Source organism: Cygnus atratus, chromosome 14 (assembly GCF_013377495.2).
Source record: "Cygnus atratus isolate AKBS03 ecotype Queensland, Australia chromosome 14, CAtr_DNAZoo_HiC_assembly, whole genome shotgun sequence".
Taxonomy (NCBI): Eukaryota; Metazoa; Chordata; class Aves; order Anseriformes; family Anatidae; genus Cygnus; species Cygnus atratus.
The window spans coordinates 5,342,007-5,358,744 of record NC_066375.1 but is presented as its reverse complement, the minus strand read 5'-3'; the positions used below and the strand labels follow the sequence as shown (position 1 = coordinate 5,358,744).

The 16,738-nt window shown below is 48.4% G+C and overlaps 1 protein-coding gene across 1 annotated transcript; it reads left to right on the top strand.

Annotated features, from left to right (window-relative positions):
- The first annotated feature begins 4,865 nt into the window (after positions 1-4,865).
- On the top strand, positions 4,866-9,718 carry LOC118254898 (uncharacterized). The gene is made up of 2 exons (XM_035560654.2): positions 4,866-5,157; positions 6,825-9,718. Exon 2 carries the CDS (start codon positions 6,827-6,829, stop codon positions 7,823-7,825), a length of 999 nt encoding a protein of 332 aa, XP_035416547.1. The 5' UTR covers positions 4,866-5,157; positions 6,825-6,826; the 3' UTR covers positions 7,826-9,718.
- Positions 9,719-16,738: the final 7,020 nt, after the last annotated feature.

Here is a 16,738-nt window from a genome sequence, read left to right as displayed (position 1 = left end):
GAGTGTTTGCCCCAGGAGAAGGCATTATGCTCATGTCCCTAAAATCGAGTATGCCAGTTCTGGTCTTGTCACAGATAACAAAGTCTAGCACTGCAAGGAATTCAGAAGCACAACGGGTTAAACAGCACCGAATAAATCATAAGCTGGGATTTAGTCACCCAGCTCAGAGCAGGATGTGCATTAAGGCAGAAAGCTCGCTGGCAGTGGAAGGAGAAGAAACATTACCCTAAAAGAGAGACGCTGAGGGGAAAATTCTCTGTCTTGTTTGCACAGGCCATGTCCGTACAGAATCCTGCTCTCACAGCATGCACAAATACCGAATGCTGGTGCGTTGCTTGTTCCTGAACACAAAGCCATGTCTGGCTCCACAAATCCACACAAAAGCAAACCCACCACGTGTGATAAATTACTTTATGGTGTGTGCATACACCCGTCTTCCTCACACGCAAGGGGCTCGCTGGCTCGTGCCCAGCAGGCAGAGATGCTGCAGGGCTGCCTGGAGGGCAGCGGGGGGAGCAAAGACAGGAGGGGTGGGCTAGGGATGGAGTTGCCCAACAGAGAACCCCCAAATCTGCTTGCAGACCCACTAACACCAGGCTGTGGGCAGAGCAAGGAGTCCGTGAAGATAAACCAGAGCCTGCCTAAGTAAATATTTGTGTCTTGGAAGGACGCGCCACTTGGTGGTGCAGAAGTGAGCAGGGACTTGGGGAATCCCACAGCTGGCTCCACTGAGAGCTCTCAGGGGGACAAAAAAAAAAAAAAAAAAAAAAAGGCAGGAAAGTAGATATTCAGGCTGTTCTCAATTACACCAGGTAGAAGAGAGCTCCTTCAAAGTGCTGTGGCACTCCGACTGCTGTCACACAGTGCCCAGGGTCAGCTCAGGCTTTGCTCTGCTCTTAGGGGGTCAAAGAACGGTGCAGAGCCCTTCTGGGGGCTGAATGTCCTCGCTCCCCACCACCACCCTGCCACAATCTCTCTTCATGAGCAGCTTTTCAAACTGAGCAGGGGACCGAAGTGACAGAGGCACTGAACCACATCAGTGTGCACACACTCTTAAAAACTCGTTTCAGCAAGCAGGAAACCAGTGAGGTCTTCAGAGCAGAGGGAACCAAACCCTGCTTGCTTGGAGCTGAGGGCTCACCCCCTCTTGCACAGCACATACGTATGCTGACCTTCGTCCATTTGGGTTCTTTTTCAGAAAGAGGAGAGGTGGGTCAGTAGCTTGGCAAGTTCAGACCCTTTTCCCCCACCAGCAATGCCATATGGGGTTTAGAAAGGAGCTAGGCAAGTAAAGTTCAATTCTTTAAAAGCCTGGCCGGCAGGAACCAACTCGTTTGCTGCAAGAGGTGACTCGATTTGCATGGCTCACTGCTTTGCTTGGTCCAGCTCTCACAGCGCTGCCGGGGAGTTAGGTCAGCCACTAACTCGGGGCAGGCTTCTTTCAGCCATGTAAAGACAGACAGGACAGGGTGAGTGGTGAAATGGAAAAAATCCTGCCCCAGTCTGTAACAACAGCAGTGAAAAGCACGGGCGAGGAATCTCTGCTCCTGCAGAGAGCCCCCCGGGCAGGTACCGTGACCTGCGGGCGGCCTTGGCCCCACCGTCATCCCTGGAAGCCTGCTGGGTTCAGGTGTTAGCTGGAGGCTGGGCGTGCGTTCCTAAAATCTAAAATGAGGTATGGAAAAATATCCTCCTAAAAAGACACAATGTGACCTTCCGCAGAACTGTACTATCATAAATAAAAATTTATATTTTATCAACTAAATACCCTGGGCTGGATTTCCAGAGGAAGTGGCCAGCAAGCAGCCCCCAAGGTTTGCACATTCGGAGATGCCAAAGTAGTTTAACAAAGTCAGTCACTATATCCTGGTGTCCTCACCGGTACCGAGCTCCAGCACCACGGGCAGCTGGCGCCTGATGAGAGCTGGGCTGGCAAACCCATGAAACTGGCACCTCCTCGAAACGTGCTGCAAAGGCTCCCTGGAGTCATTTTCCAAGCTGAACTGAAATCCCAGGGAAGCACCTACATTGCTCCGAGCTTTTTTTAAGCCTCCCAAAAGAACTGAGCCCATGTTTCCAGGCGGGTGGAGAGCTCAACCCCTGCAAACAAGCCTTGTGCTAAATGGCGATGGGCTGAGATACCAAGTCTGTGCTGCAACCAGTTCCTTGCTTGAAAAAGAGAAAGAAATAATTTCCAGAAAGCCTGTGTGCATCGATTACAGTGTTTGCACAAGCAGCTGCCCCTGGTTACTGTGTGAGCTGCCGCCAAGGCAACAACTGTGGGTGCGACATTTCTAACCTGGCTCCATCGAGTTAATTCAAAAACAGCCCATTAACGTTTCATGGGAATATCTTTGCTGCATACCATAGCTTGCTGCAATGCGTGGGAGGTCAACGGGCTCTGGGATATAATTAGCGAACAGAAATCATCTGGAATCTGGCACAAATCAGGTCAAACTCCTTTCCTTTCTTGAAATTTCAATGACAAAGATGCAAGAAAGCAGCAGCTCTCTTCGCCACGGCTTTCAAGTGCTCGGGATTGCTCCTTTCCTGATAATCTGACAAGGTTTCAGTGAAGAGCAGGGGCCGAGGGGTGCCCAGCAGCATCACTGAGCACCACGAGCCTCCCGCCCACACACGGACTTCAGTTTGCCACGCCAGGCCGGAGGGGCTTCTACTCTTTTACCTTTTCTGTATGGATTCATAGCCTTGGAAAACATAGGGTGATTTTTTTCCCACCCAAATAAATGTTCCTTGCCATCGTCCAAAGCAAAAGTTATTTCTGAAGGAGCTTTGGCAATGCTGGAGCCCCGCAGGTGGAGGCTGGGTTAGCAGGCAGCGCCGTGGTGGCTGCAGAGCCGCGCTTTGGCATTGCAAATGCTCTTCCTGAGCACACCCAAGATGGGAACTGATATTTTCTATCCATTCAGGGCTCCCAAAGATGAACTGTTTTGTTTATCCAAACACCAACAAGCTTCAAAAACACCTGAAGGAGACTTGCCTGTTCCACCTGTGCAGCTCCCATGGCTGAACTGCTTTAAGGCAGGTTTTCCCCAGACTGGAAGTGTTTGAAAAGAGCTCACAAGCAGAGCACCAAACAAGAAGTAAAACCCCGACATTTTGATCTCAGACACTCAACCAAGCCTTGCAGAACTCACAACTCCTGTTTTCCCTGGCAGCTAGGGCACCGCTGCAGTTGCTGTTTTCTTTTGCCATTAATCCCATTTGGTTACGGTTTGCGTGCACTCAGGAATGCTGATTCACTGTGCTCACTCGGGGGAGGCTGCAGGAGATGGGGATGGTTTAACCAGAGCCGCCCCAGAAATGCTGGGAAGAAACCTATGGCAGTTTGGGGAAGAGAAAAACAAGTGTTCAAAGGTGCATCCTTTTTTTTTTTCTTTTTTTTTTTTTTTAATTAAAAATCTGAGCAACCACTTGAAGAAAGAGAAAACAGAACGACTGTGGTTGAGGTAACAGAAGTAAGGCATTGCTGTAAATTATACGTGGATGGTAGTAGCTACTCTTTAATCTGTATCTGGTGTTTTTGATATCACCAAGAAAATACAAAAGATGAGGGAGAACAAATCATTTATATGGGGGTTATCTGAGTTACTGCAGCAGCAGGGACTTGTAAAAATGTGATTTTCCTACAGTAACATCAGACAGCTGAAGAAACTCTTTTCAACAGATGAAAGGGATTTTTATTGCAAAACTGTATTTTTAGCCTGGTTTCATAAGGAAAGATGCCTTACCTAACCCCGTCGTTTGAGGATCCTGATCTCTTTCAAGGCTATCGGGCTGCTCCTTGGAGAAATCTAAGGAAAAGGAGAACTCTGAGCTGTGAGTTGTTGCTAAAGCATAACCCTTGCTGATCATTGCTGTTAGCATATTTAGTGCATGAAGGCTGAGGGTCATTTAATCTAACTTAACATCAACAACTAGCTGGGTGCCATCAGGAATCCCAACAAACACCTTCAGCTTGCACACCTTTTAAACACTGGGCAGCGGATAGCTCCAGAGAGCAGGTAATCTCCGGTTTGAGCCACACCTGAATGGATGCGTGAGTCCTTTGAGCTGCTTGTTTCTCTCCACCAGAGCGAAAGAAAGAACCTGGATGATGACTGTAGACTTGGGCGACCAAATCAGCTGCCAAAGCTGATCCAGCCCGAGTGACAGTAACACTGAGAATATTTGCACTAAAACTAAAGCAGGGATTTTCAGTCTAGGATATCTGCTTTTCTCTCCACCCCTCCCAGCAGCTCAGGACGTGTGTTGTGGGGAGGTTAGGAAACACAGGGACATCGTGCAGCGCGGCTGTTCCCTGGTCCTTGACAGCAGGAGCCGAGGGCAGCATTTGGAAATAACAGCAGAAGGAAGATTCTGCTGCAAAACTGCAGTTCACCTCCCCACCCACTGTGCAGGGGAGGCTACAAGCAGGATGCTGGGGTTATACCAGAACTGCAACCAATTCACAGCGTGCTAATATGCCTGAAAACAAAGGAAACCCCTTGCTGCCTGGAGACCACTGGCCCTGGAGGTCAGACTTTGCCTGCCCTCCTTACAAAGCGATTTTCTGCAATGTGTTTGTGCGGTCTCCCTCGGCACAGGGCTGGTGGATGCTGCAGGGCGAGGGGGCTGGGGAAGGCACGGGGATGGAGGGGAGCAGCAGCAGCACTGGTGAAAGCCACCCCCAGACCCGAGCTGAGAGGCACGAAGCCACCCGGGAGAGAAATCAGACAACCTAAGGGCCGCACCCTGCACGCAGCAGCGAAATGCATCCGAACCACCGCACCGCTGCTCGCACACCCAGCTCGGTGCACGGAGCCTCCCCTGGCCGACCACCCAGGCTGGCACCGCAGCACAGCCCTGCAGCAGCGGGGCTCTGATCCGGGCTGGGCTCATCCTGCCCGGCCGGGGCTGGTTTGCAGCTCGGCTGCGTTTATCACGCCGGGGCTCCAGCGGGGAAGGGCTCCAGCAGCCTATATTTAGCACCAACAACAAAACAGGCAGCCGAGTCAGCTGACTGGGCGCAGCGAGCACGGTTTAGTTGTAGACAGCACGTATCCTGCAAGGAAAACAGGGCGAGAAAGAGCAGGGGACGGAGCTGGGGCCGGGGGAGCTGGAAGGTGTCGAACACCTGCAGAGGCTGCGGCTCAGGTAAGGGCAAGGCGCTGGCGCACGGAGCTTTGTCCTCGGCATGTCTGGAGGGGAACCCGGGTGGTCACAGGCACTGAAACGCTGGGGAGGAGCAGGGAGGAAAGGGCTGGGGGTGCCAGGGCTGCTGGGGCCAGCAGGATGGTGGGTGACTGCAGGTGACAAGGTGACCTCCTTACGGCGTGGCCGTGGTGGCAGCAGCGGGGATGCGGCCGGGCTGGAACCCATCCATCCCATCAGAAGAGCGATGTAATTAGGTAACAGTTTCCTTCGGGAGGAAGGAGGCGTTGGCAGGGCTCAGTTAATGATCTGTGTGGTGCTGAGCCCCCGGCGACCCCCTGCCTGTCCCTGGAGCCCCCCCGCTGCCCTGGGCTGCAGGCCTGGTGCTGTGGCTGCTCGGTGCCGGGCTGGGAGGGAGGGGAGAAACCTTTCCCTTGGAGCTTACAGAGATAAGAAAGAAGCAGGTAAAGAATAAAGAAAGGGAAATAAAAAGGCCATGAGGTTTAAAACGAGCCCCTAAATTCAGCAAAGCCTACCTTGGCTGACATTACAGTAGCACCTGAAGTGAGAGCCAGCAGCAGGAGGGGCAGGGGTGGGCACGGGGCGCTGCGTGAGCCGTTTGCTTGCGTGCCCTACGGGAGCCGCAGCCTCGCGGCGGCTCAGCAAAGCCAGGCTTATTTCCAGCAATGACAAGCAAGGCACTAAAATAGCTAGCAGAGCACTTTTGTGTTTAATCACACAGCAAAGCTGGATTGTGTTGACAGGTTGTTCATATACAAATTCCACTGGGGATGGGGGGGAATAGGAGAAAAAAAAAAAAAAAAAAGGATCCAGGCAATGTTGTCATTTCTGCCAGAATGTGAGATAAACAAAGCACATGAAAGAGTATTTTGATATAAAAAAATAATCCCTATAGTAAGCAAACACTGCAACGTGAAATATTTGTAAAAAAGGGTGTACCTGACCAGTGGGAGCAGTCTGATGGAAATCCAGCCTAAAAAGAGATGAGGATAACAATTTGCATATAAAGAACTTGAATCTATATAAGCATTCAGGTAAGGCTCTACCAATCCATACCTAAATTTATAAACCCCTGGTAGAGACAAAAGTGAATGTTTGTACATCATCACCTCCACCTTAATGTAGTCTTACAGCAGAGATCAGCTTTAATGTCACATCCTTCACGTGATGCTCCCCATGGCGGGAGGTCAGCTCCTCTCCTTTTGGGATCAGCTCTTGCCAGGCCAGACCGAATGCGGAATCCGAGCCCTGCTACAGTGAGCAGGCAGCGGAGAATGAGGGAGAAGAGTTTGTCCCTTGGTGGTACAGCCTGGGTGGTGCACAAGCACTGCGCTGCGTTAGCTGCTAACTGCACGCACGAGTTCAGAAGGGAACACAGTTACTGACCTCCATGAGTCTCTTTAATGAACCTTTTATCTTCTACTGCACTTAACCATTTGGCTTCTTTTGTGTATATGGGCTCCCCTGGAAGCCATAGGTATGAAAATCCTGCCACCAGATTTTTAGAATGAAGTGTCTGTAAACACCACTCTTGGCCAGAAGAAAATATTGGGTGGATCCAGTAGCACAGATTTCACAGAAACAGCCCCAGGATTTCTTTACCATGGCTGGCTGTCCCGTGCTGATCGTGTCTCGTCTGTTCCTTGCAGCCATGGCACCCCGGATAAAGCTCAGTGTTGCAAAACCTCTCCCAACCATATGTGAAACCCATGAGGAAGCAATGGAAGATTTAACCAGCAACCCGAAACACACTGGAAGCACTTCAACCAACCCAGATTCATATTCCAGCGATGATTACATTCAATCTATCTGCCACCTTGCCAGACCCACCTTCCCGGGCCTTCCTGTAAGCAGCCATAAAGTTCAGAACAGAAGGATTCTGCAGAGCCTTGAAGCCACGTCATGGTCCCCATCCCTGCCAGAAACGTCAACGTGTAAATTGACCAATTTCATCTCAAATGTGGTGCCACTGGGAAAAGTCACGCCTGCTCCTGATGATGCAGAAACCGACTTCTGGTCCAGAGAGGACCCCCTGGCACAGATCTACACGGGTGCAGGAAAGCTCTGTTCCTCCAAGGGTTCTTGGAGTAAAAGCTCCAGCACTGGCTACTCACAGTGCAACTCTTCCAGCTGCACGGACACCCCACATGGTGACCTTCATCCCCCAGCCACGAAAGGAAAACCTGAAGGGAACCCAAACTTCCCACAGGTGTTCAGTTTTCCAAGGCTTCCCTCTCCAAGGCCGGTGCAGAAAGAAACGCTGTGCTCAGAGATGAGGTATCTCAGAAGGGATGAGGGAGCAGTTTTAAGCAATAATCACAGTCAGAAAGAAGGTGGTACCATGTTCATTAACGGTGAAAAGCTATTGCCATGCTCAGCCAGAGGGAAGCTGCTAGGAAACCGAGTTTTGCGGTGCTCTGTAAGGAAGCAGAGTAGTTCGTTCAATACAGCAGGTGCCGATGAAAAAGAGAGAGAAATTTCTTCCAGTGACAAAAATGCAATGGGTGATGTCCCCAGTAAACAGAGATACTCCGAGTGCTTCCAGGCAGCTAAAAAAGCCGTGATCCATAACTGGATTTCAGAGCGCAGATGCATCTGGAAAGAAGCAAAGATAAAGGCTTGTTTGCTTCCAGCCATCGCTGAAGTGTGAAAAAGTATCTGTTCCGAATAATGTTGTTTGCAAGAAATAACCACCCTGTGCTCTAGAAGCTCTCCCTGGAGTCCTTACGTGGAATATATGGCTTGAACGTGCATGCAAGTCAGGCAGCCTTTTGTGATCCATCATATCCCTTATCGGTGGGCAAATGGACAATCCAGAGTCTTGTCTGCTGAGGAAATAGCAATTAATTCTCGTTTTGAAAAGGCAACAGTTCACAAAGCATTGTCCCACACCTATTGCCTAGAACTACCCTGAGCAAGGAGAAAAGCTGAAGACAACACAAAAACCCATCTGTTTTGGAGAAGTAATCTGCGGGGACATCAAACTAGTGGTGTTTTACAGCAAATGCCAAGCAGCCAGATGTTTCTCACTCTTGGGTACAGTTATTCCAAAAGGAACATTGGGAACAATGCTTGGACAGTACTAAATATGCCCTCCTCACTGACATAAACATTTACCAAGAGACCCATCATAGATCACTGCGTCGACACCTGAACATCACCGGATAGGTCATCTGTTAGTGCATTCGCATAAATAAACACTTTTAAAAGTTATAGGAAGTTTTTGATAAGGATCTGTTAGAGAGCAACATGGAAAATCCTGAAACAGCTCGGGGGGGGATTTTCCTCGTCCTCAGCGTTGCAAAAATATACTACCTTCACTCCGTGATCTGCCCTTGGTGGGGACGAGCTACAAGCCCTGGGTGAGCATTGTCCGGACAGCACTTGTCTGGTGCTGCTGCTGTCCTGGACCTGGAGGGAATCGAGGTCCATCGCTCTGCATCGCGGTGGCCTCAGCACTGCTGTGTCTGCACAGAGCCCAGGCATGTACAGAGCTGAGTGCCGAGAGAGCCATGTGTACGCATGAATCATTTCTGGGTTTCCTTACATGTGTGTGCTTCTGTAGTTTCCCCTGCCTGGCCATGCTAACCATGCTGACTTTTCCTTGCCTGGTGCTGTGAGAGTGAAACATGGAAAACCAGCATAAGTGCACAGGACAATCTGTTTGCTGATGATACCATTGCTAAATGGGATGCCAGGAGAAAGAGCAGCACTGCTGTGTTGCTGTGGGGTCCTGGCACGGTGAGCACACAGCCAAGTCATCCCCTCACTACCACACTGAGACTTCTTCGTATACAAAAAAAGGTCACTTGTCACCGCACTATCCTGCAGCCAGAGCACCCACACGGGGCAGCAGCCTGTGTAGCTGGGTGAGAGACGTAGATGAGAAAACTGCAAAGCAATTCTAGGGTAATTATTACTGCTACTACCATGAATAAATCTTTTGGCACAGAGGAGAGCACAGGGACCAGGCTGCTTGTTCAACTGCAGCTAGGATGGGAAATACCACCACAAAGCTGCAATTATAAAAGTGCTTACAAGCGATTTCTAAAACACCCTGCAGTAGATTAAATCAGAAGGCAACTTCTGTTCAGTACCAATGTGAGTGTAAATATGCTCGAAGATCAAAAGGTGAGCATATTTGAACTTCTCATTCTCACATCTCTTACCTCAAATATTTTTATTCCTGTTGAAACTCATTAGCACTACGAAACTGAACTGCTTCTCATCTTAGTTTTTGAACTAACCACACAGCAAGAACAAAAGCGAAGGCGGCTCCAGCATTTATGCAGGCTGACGGAGAGCTCGAGCTGATCGAGGCGTAGCACCGGCTCCAGCTTTACTCGCCCACTCTGCCTCCTCCTCCCTTCCCCTTCCTTCTCAGGCCCACGTCGGGGCAGAGGTGACGTTTGTCCTCATTGCCCTGTGGACATTTTAGTTTCTCTCCACATGAATGTTTCTGACACTAATGCCTAGCAAGTCTTGTGCCAACTGCATGTATCACTACATTTTACTGAGAAAAACAAATAAAACTGTTACGTCAAGCAGCTGTCTCCATTCTTGCAGACCTACGAGTGATCATTCTCGGCACAGGGCCTCTCTGTGAGGTGTGGCCTTGTGGCTCCATGCATGGCTCACGGCATGGCCATCCCCCAGGCCCTTTCCCCACACAGGCAATGCCTTACAAAGCCTTTCTGCCTGGTCAGAGTCAGGCCCAGGTGTTTGATTTGTACAAAACCTGCCATGCTGTGCATCAGCAGGGCTCCCCCAGGACAAGGCCGCAGCTACGACATTGGCCCTCACGGCAGAGCCGCAGCAGGGCACCACACGCAGCGCCTTCCAGAGCTGGTGGCCAGCTCCATGATTCCTCCTCAGCTGCCACATATTCCTGAAAATGCGCCAAATCTTCAAACCTTTCCCAAAAGAGCCCCCTGGAAACCTAAAACCCACCTGCATTTTCTGGAGCAGGGACCGGAGCGCTGATGTGGTGTGTCCCAGTGACAGCCCAGCCACGAGCACACGACTCGGCTGCTCCCACTACTGCTGGCTCCATAAATTGGTTAATATACAGAGCACTGGGACGCAGCTGCAGCCCAGGACACCCAGGAGAAGCACTCAGCCCCTCACAGAGCCATGGTCTCTCAGTCCGAGCTCCCAGTACGAGTGCAGCCATGGCTCCAGGCTTGCTCAGCTCTGGGCTGCCCCAGGCATGGTGAGCTGCAAACCTTGTGGGGATGAAGCTTCAGCGTGCATTGGCTTTTTCTGGATCATCCTTTTGCTCTAGTGAAAGTTGTTTCTCCTCAAGGGGCTGGGTTTTGCAGTTGCTGGGTTTGCAAAGAAATTAGAAAGAAAAATCACCCCAAATCCAGGCTCTTTAAACCACATTGAGAGAGGAGCCAAAGCAGCAGCTTTCAGTCTCAGCCTTCACAACCAGTTCACAGGCAAGCGACAAGCCAACATGCAATGTGTTTAGAAGCAGGGAAGGGGTCAGGAATGGGCCTGTCGCAAAGGGTGAACACAATGGCAAGAGGGGAGATGGAGAAGATTTGAACACAACAGACAGGTCCATGCAGGAGGCACATGGGTGAGGTCAGCAAAAGTAGTTTCTGAAAAGTTCTTTAAATGTCAGTACTGAAGTTAGGGTAAAAGCAGCTATCTGTAAGAAAAAATCCCTAACTTAAAGCTCCAAGAGAAAACACGGGGCCTAATTTAAGGGACTCAGACCCAAGCCTGAGGCAGGATATGAGGCCTGCCTAGGTTGGAGGCTGTGTGGCTAGAACATCAGTACTTCCCCTCACCCTAAAGTGCCTGCAATTGGGCCTAATTGAGGGCATATTTAATTAACTTTGAGCCTCCCCAAATGGAGAGTAATAACAAATGGTGTACAATTAAGTTAAACTACATTTAGTGACTGAGCAGGGATCCCTTAGCTTTGAATGAAAGCCTCATATGTTCCATCAGCTACATTATTAATGGCCAAGAGTTTTGCATTTGCAGCAGCAACCACAGGCAGAAAAGAGATCTGAAATGATTGCCAAATGCGTGCACAGGGTGGGGGAGCAGGGCTGGCAGCTGGAGGCAGCACAGGGTGCAGTGCAGCATCAGTCACTGCAGAGGCAGCAGTGCTGTCAGTGACACGCCTTGCATTATCTAGGCAGAGTCCTGCTTCCACCTCAGATAATTCTGCAGTACCAGCTCAGAAAGCACAAGCTTGCAGTCTTGCATTTGAACATCATTCAGACACAGCTTTTTGCCTAGATCACCAGAGCCCATGTATATTTATGTGGCTGGCACTGCTTATGCGGGCCACAGTTGACAGCAGTGATGAACCCTGAAACACCACATCTTGGTCTCGTGGCCTTTTCCCATGATCCTGGATTCTCAAGTATAACTTGTCTGGCACAAGATAAAGCTGATGCAAAATACACGTTGTGTAAATACACATATAATGTCCCTGGCAATCATAGCCTTCCTGGAATTAATGCTCCTGGAGGCAGCACTTCCGAGGACTGTTGCAAAAAGCTGGACATTTCTGGAATATCATCTAGTTGCTACATAACGTTTGACCAAATCTCATCTAAAATCAAAGGGAGCCTGTAAGTGCTTTGGAATGGGCTCATAATGGGAACAATTTTCTGCTGTATGTAAAGCACGGCTTTCTATTAGCAGCTGATGAGGGAAATGGAATTATTAGTTTATTTACTTGTGTGCATTAACATTTTGTCAGCCATTTCTTTTTTTTTTTTTTTTTAAACAAATCAAGCTGAAAGCCCATCAGCTTGCTGTGAGCTTAGCCAGAGCTGTGTTACTCCATCACTCTACCTGCCTGCACCTCCCACCACATGCACTGGCTTTCCCCCCCAGGATGAGCAAGCCTCTGCTGGGCGAAGCTCTGTGGTCATGCAAGGTGAAAGCAGTACCAGCCAGCTGGGAGACTGCCACGTCGTGTTTGGTGGCAGAATATGACACATACAAGTCATCCGAGTTCAGAAGAATGCTTTATTTCCCTTGGTCGCGAGAACAGGGGAGAGTACCTCTGGTTTATACCAGAGGTGCTGGGCTAAAACTTCTGCTCACAGAAGAGCAACTACACAAGAAATAGCAGCTTTGCTCAAGATGCTCTTTGTATTCCCCATCAGCTCATGCTTGTGTTGAAGAATTATACTTACAAATTCATATAAATGACTATTTCTAAACAACAACAAAAAATCAAACGTGGAAAAACAGACTGCAACAGCTTCTTCAGCATTTGCAGCCAAGGTGCATTAGGTTCTCCTCAAGCCCAGAAGCTTCCCCTCCTTTCCCCATGCAGGTGTAAATGCAGCAGAGAGATTTCCACCACCAAAGTTCACCTCCGCTCCTTAGCTGCATGCACAAGGCCATAACTATTCAATAGTTGCAACCACTCAGACTATGCAGGGATTTCCATCCAGGAGAGGAACCAGGCACGATCCAACCCAAAGGTGAGCAGCAAGACGCTGGGTTAGGACCGCCACCTGCAGCAGCTGTGCTGTGGTTTGGGCAATCTTTGTTCTCGGGCCTGGGCTCCAGCTCTAGGGAGATGTTTGCTGTTCTCGGAGCAGTCTTGTGCCAGCCCATAAAGCACTGCATGCAAAATATTTTCCTTGGGGCCATGAGGACACTGAGTACATTCTCATTATATAACCAATGATTACTATGTAACTGGAGAAATGACCCAGTGTGCAGAATTTAGTTTCCTTTCCTGGATAAAGCCTATTTTCTTGCTCCAGGTGAAACTTCCATTTTACCATTGACCCTTCATGCCCTGCTTGCAAACCCTCCTGTGATATAAACCCTCTCCTTTGATATAAACCAAACCACTCTACATGGACCCCATCAGTCCCCAGGGGAGCAGACCCTACGGCCAACCACTTTTCAAAATGTCACTTTTGAGTGCTGAGATAACAACATGGTATTTCATAAATACCATCTAATTTTCCTCTGTGCTTTTCATCAGCAGAACACAGTTGCTGTTTGTACACCAACCTGGGTTGTGACAAGAGGGGGCTGAAAGATTTAGGGAAGTAGAAGTGCTGCCTCCAGCCAGGACAGAAATCATGTAAGTCACTCTTGGCTTCCGCTTCAAACGAACTGTGACCAAAATTACAACCCTTTTGTAAGCGTAATTAACTAAGTTGATAATTTAACAATGTGACATCATGAACCAGAGCACCAGGCAGGGCAATATCTGAACCCTGAAGCCAACTCTACCAGCACGGCAGGGATGTGTGCAGTGGGAGTGAAATGGGCACGACTTTTGTTCCTGCTGCCTGCTCACGGGCTCACCAAACCCTCCTGTGCTGCATTAGGAGCCCTCTCCCTCCAGAGTCCAATGTTAAAGTAAGCCTGCAGTAGAAAAATGTGCTGGAGACTAAAGTAGCTACGTGTGATTTTTCATTCTTTTCTTTTAAAACTTTTGAACTGCTGAAATTTGAACAAAGAACACACATTACAAGTGAAATTCTTTATTATAATCATTTCCATTTTTTTTCTTTTTCATTTTAAATATCCGGTTAAAGATCCATAGTCTTTACACATCTTTCTGATGGATACTGTAAAAGTGCTCCTGGCCCAATTTGCCAGCAGGCATGGTGCCGTGTGTGACAGCAGCTGTGGCACAGCACGGCCAAAGCTCATCAATTTATTAAATTTCACTGTCTTCAAAAAACAGATTCTGAGCGAAACACCTCTCTAAGCCTAATGCTGGCAACAGAAAAGTTACCTGATAATCTTGGACTAGTAATAGAAAATTTGGATTTTGTGCCCAAAGACAAAAATTGTCTTCCTACAACCCACTGTCAATGGTATGGGGTAGAAAGGAAAACACAACAACATTTATGTTCACATTTAGGGATGCCTATTACCTTAGAGATTTTTGCATCTGAAAATAAGGATGAAAACAACTCCTGCCACAATTAAGGGAGCAAAGCCTCCCCACCAAGGTCTGTCCCATGAAAGTGCTGTGAGTGCATTCCAGCATTTCATTTCGAAATGAAGTTCTCATTTTGCAAAATTTCATTGTGTTTTTCTTTTTCCACCTGCCCGGTATTGCAGGAAGAGCAGCCCTAAACATGACCTGCCATACCTTTGTCAGCCTCCAAGACACAGTGGGGCTACACAGACTCAGCTACCAGAGAGAATGCTCTAATTAGGATTTATTAGAATTCTTTTCTTTCTCATTAACAGTATTAAGGGCTGCAGTTACACAGCAGTTTGTCACGTGTAGGTTTTTTTTCCTAGAGAAGTGTTTCTTGCTATGTCATAATAAAACAGTTGGCCTACAAGATCTCACTGCTCCTTCTGCAAAAGCCCTCACGTCCTGATCCCCGGCAGCTCCAAGTGACTTATTTCATCTCCCTCACATTTCAGCAAAAATACAGACCTATCTATCTTTACGGATCAGGGCATTGCAGACATATTTAAGGAGCCACTGTTTCAGTAAGTCGTACAGACTGTTCAGCTTTTCCAGCACTGAAATATTTTTAAAACCGTTATGAAAACAAAGCGCTCCTCCTGTGGGGGACAGAGGAGAACAAACGCCACGTGACGGAGAGGGGACACTGCTTAACACGCGGTGGAGCAGTCCTCAGAGTAGGACACAGCCACTTATCTGTGCTCTGCTAACACCATTTGGTCTACACGAATGCAGAGCAATTGCACACTCCTTAAGCTCTCTCCAGATGCTTTGGTTCATGGGATGGGAGTTTCTGATACTCACCTGCAGAATATGAGAGCAGAAAGTGACAGAGCTGGGGAGCGCAGGCAGAATCTGCTCTGCAGCCCTGACATGTGTGACCTTCAGCAACTTATTGCCTTTTTGAGTGATTTTTGTGCTCTGTAGAATGAGAATAACTCTTGTGGGAAAAAGGAGGATTTGTAAGATCAGCCAGACCTATAAGAAATAACATTTAGATAGAACCAGATTACAGGCACTGGCTGTAATTGCACAGCCAGCAGAGAATCGCGCTGGAGAAAGAAGAGCACGTGCTGCAGCACTGGGTGGGTTCCTTCTCTATTCATTTGCATGGTTCTGTAATACATGAGCAATACAAAGACAAATGTAACGGTACAGTTGAGTGTCTCCTGAAGATTATGTAACTGGATGAGACCACAGTTTGACATTGTCAAATGTGAAAGCTTAATTAAATTGTACAGACATACCAAAGACTCAGGACTGGATCCAACTAGAAATGTAAACACCCAAAGCAACGATTCGTGGACTCTGAATTCCTGTATTTGGTGCCACAATCCCAACACACACCCTCCCCCTGCCTGTCGGGTTAGGGAAGGGAAGGGAGTATGGCCTACACACACACACGCATGCACTCACACACACACACACTGCAAACAGAATGAAAATACATAAATTAATGAGCTGAGAAACTGAAGAACAAACCTCAGCTTGAAAGCTAAGCATGTCTGGCTTGCTCTGTTTTCACTGGGCAGAGCACTGAGAGTTTTTGCTGAATATAGCTGCTATTAATCTACTGGAAAACTCAGGACCATGCTGAGACAAGGTTAAGACATATTAAAAAGATGGTGGCTGTCTCCACTAAAAATGAAACCTTCATAAAAAACTCCATTCATTGCCAGAATATCTCCATTTGCTTCCTTTACATAGTAACCTGTAATTCAGATTTCTGAGATTCTGGCAGAAGATATTCCCTGAATGGCATCCTGTGCTCTCAGTGACCTGGGTGAGAGCAGACGTCTGGCTAACAAGAACTTGGTTCACAGCACCCAAACACCACAACCACGAAGACAGACGATGCTCTCTTGTACCAGCTGGAGTCTGGCTCACGTCACCAGAGCCCAGAAAATCACAGAGAAAAATAAACAAGAAAGGTCTAGCCTCATCCAGTGTCTGAGGTGTTTGACGCAACAGCTCCATCATGGGATACCACATTGACAGATAGGATGTAAAGCGGGGTCCTTCCCTTCACCACGCTACCCTGTGGCCAGATCAGTTCTTAGAATATATATATATATTTTTTTCTTGTAATTTATTTCCCCCATTTCACTGGCTTAAAGTCAGTGATCTAAGGTCAGACATTACAGCACAGACCCACCTCATATCTCATGCCCACTGCACTGGGACGAGCCGGCTGGCTTGCAGCACGGTCAGGGTTGGGCTGGGCCCCCCCTTTCAGCAGGGCTGTCTTCTCTGCTTGGGGGGAGTCTGACAGGCCTGAGGTAACTTTAATGCAGTTCCTCACTCACTCTGTGGTATCTGTGAGAGGTGGGAGGGGAAGAGATCATTAAAAGAAATCCTTGTGTATCTCCAGGCTATTCCCCAGCTAATCTGCATCTTATATTTTGCTGCCAGGGTGGATTGGTTCAGGTCTTTAGATACAACAGGTCTTAGCCTTCTTGGCCAAAAAGCAGACTAATAATTGGTCTGCTATTTTTTTAAAAAGGAAGAAGAAAAATAAAATCAATAATTGCAGCCTCTGAAGAGCTATCAATACCATTAGCCACTGTGGAGAAAGTGCCATTAATCCACTACTGTGCCCCAAGGGGAGCAGTCTGTACCTTGAATGTT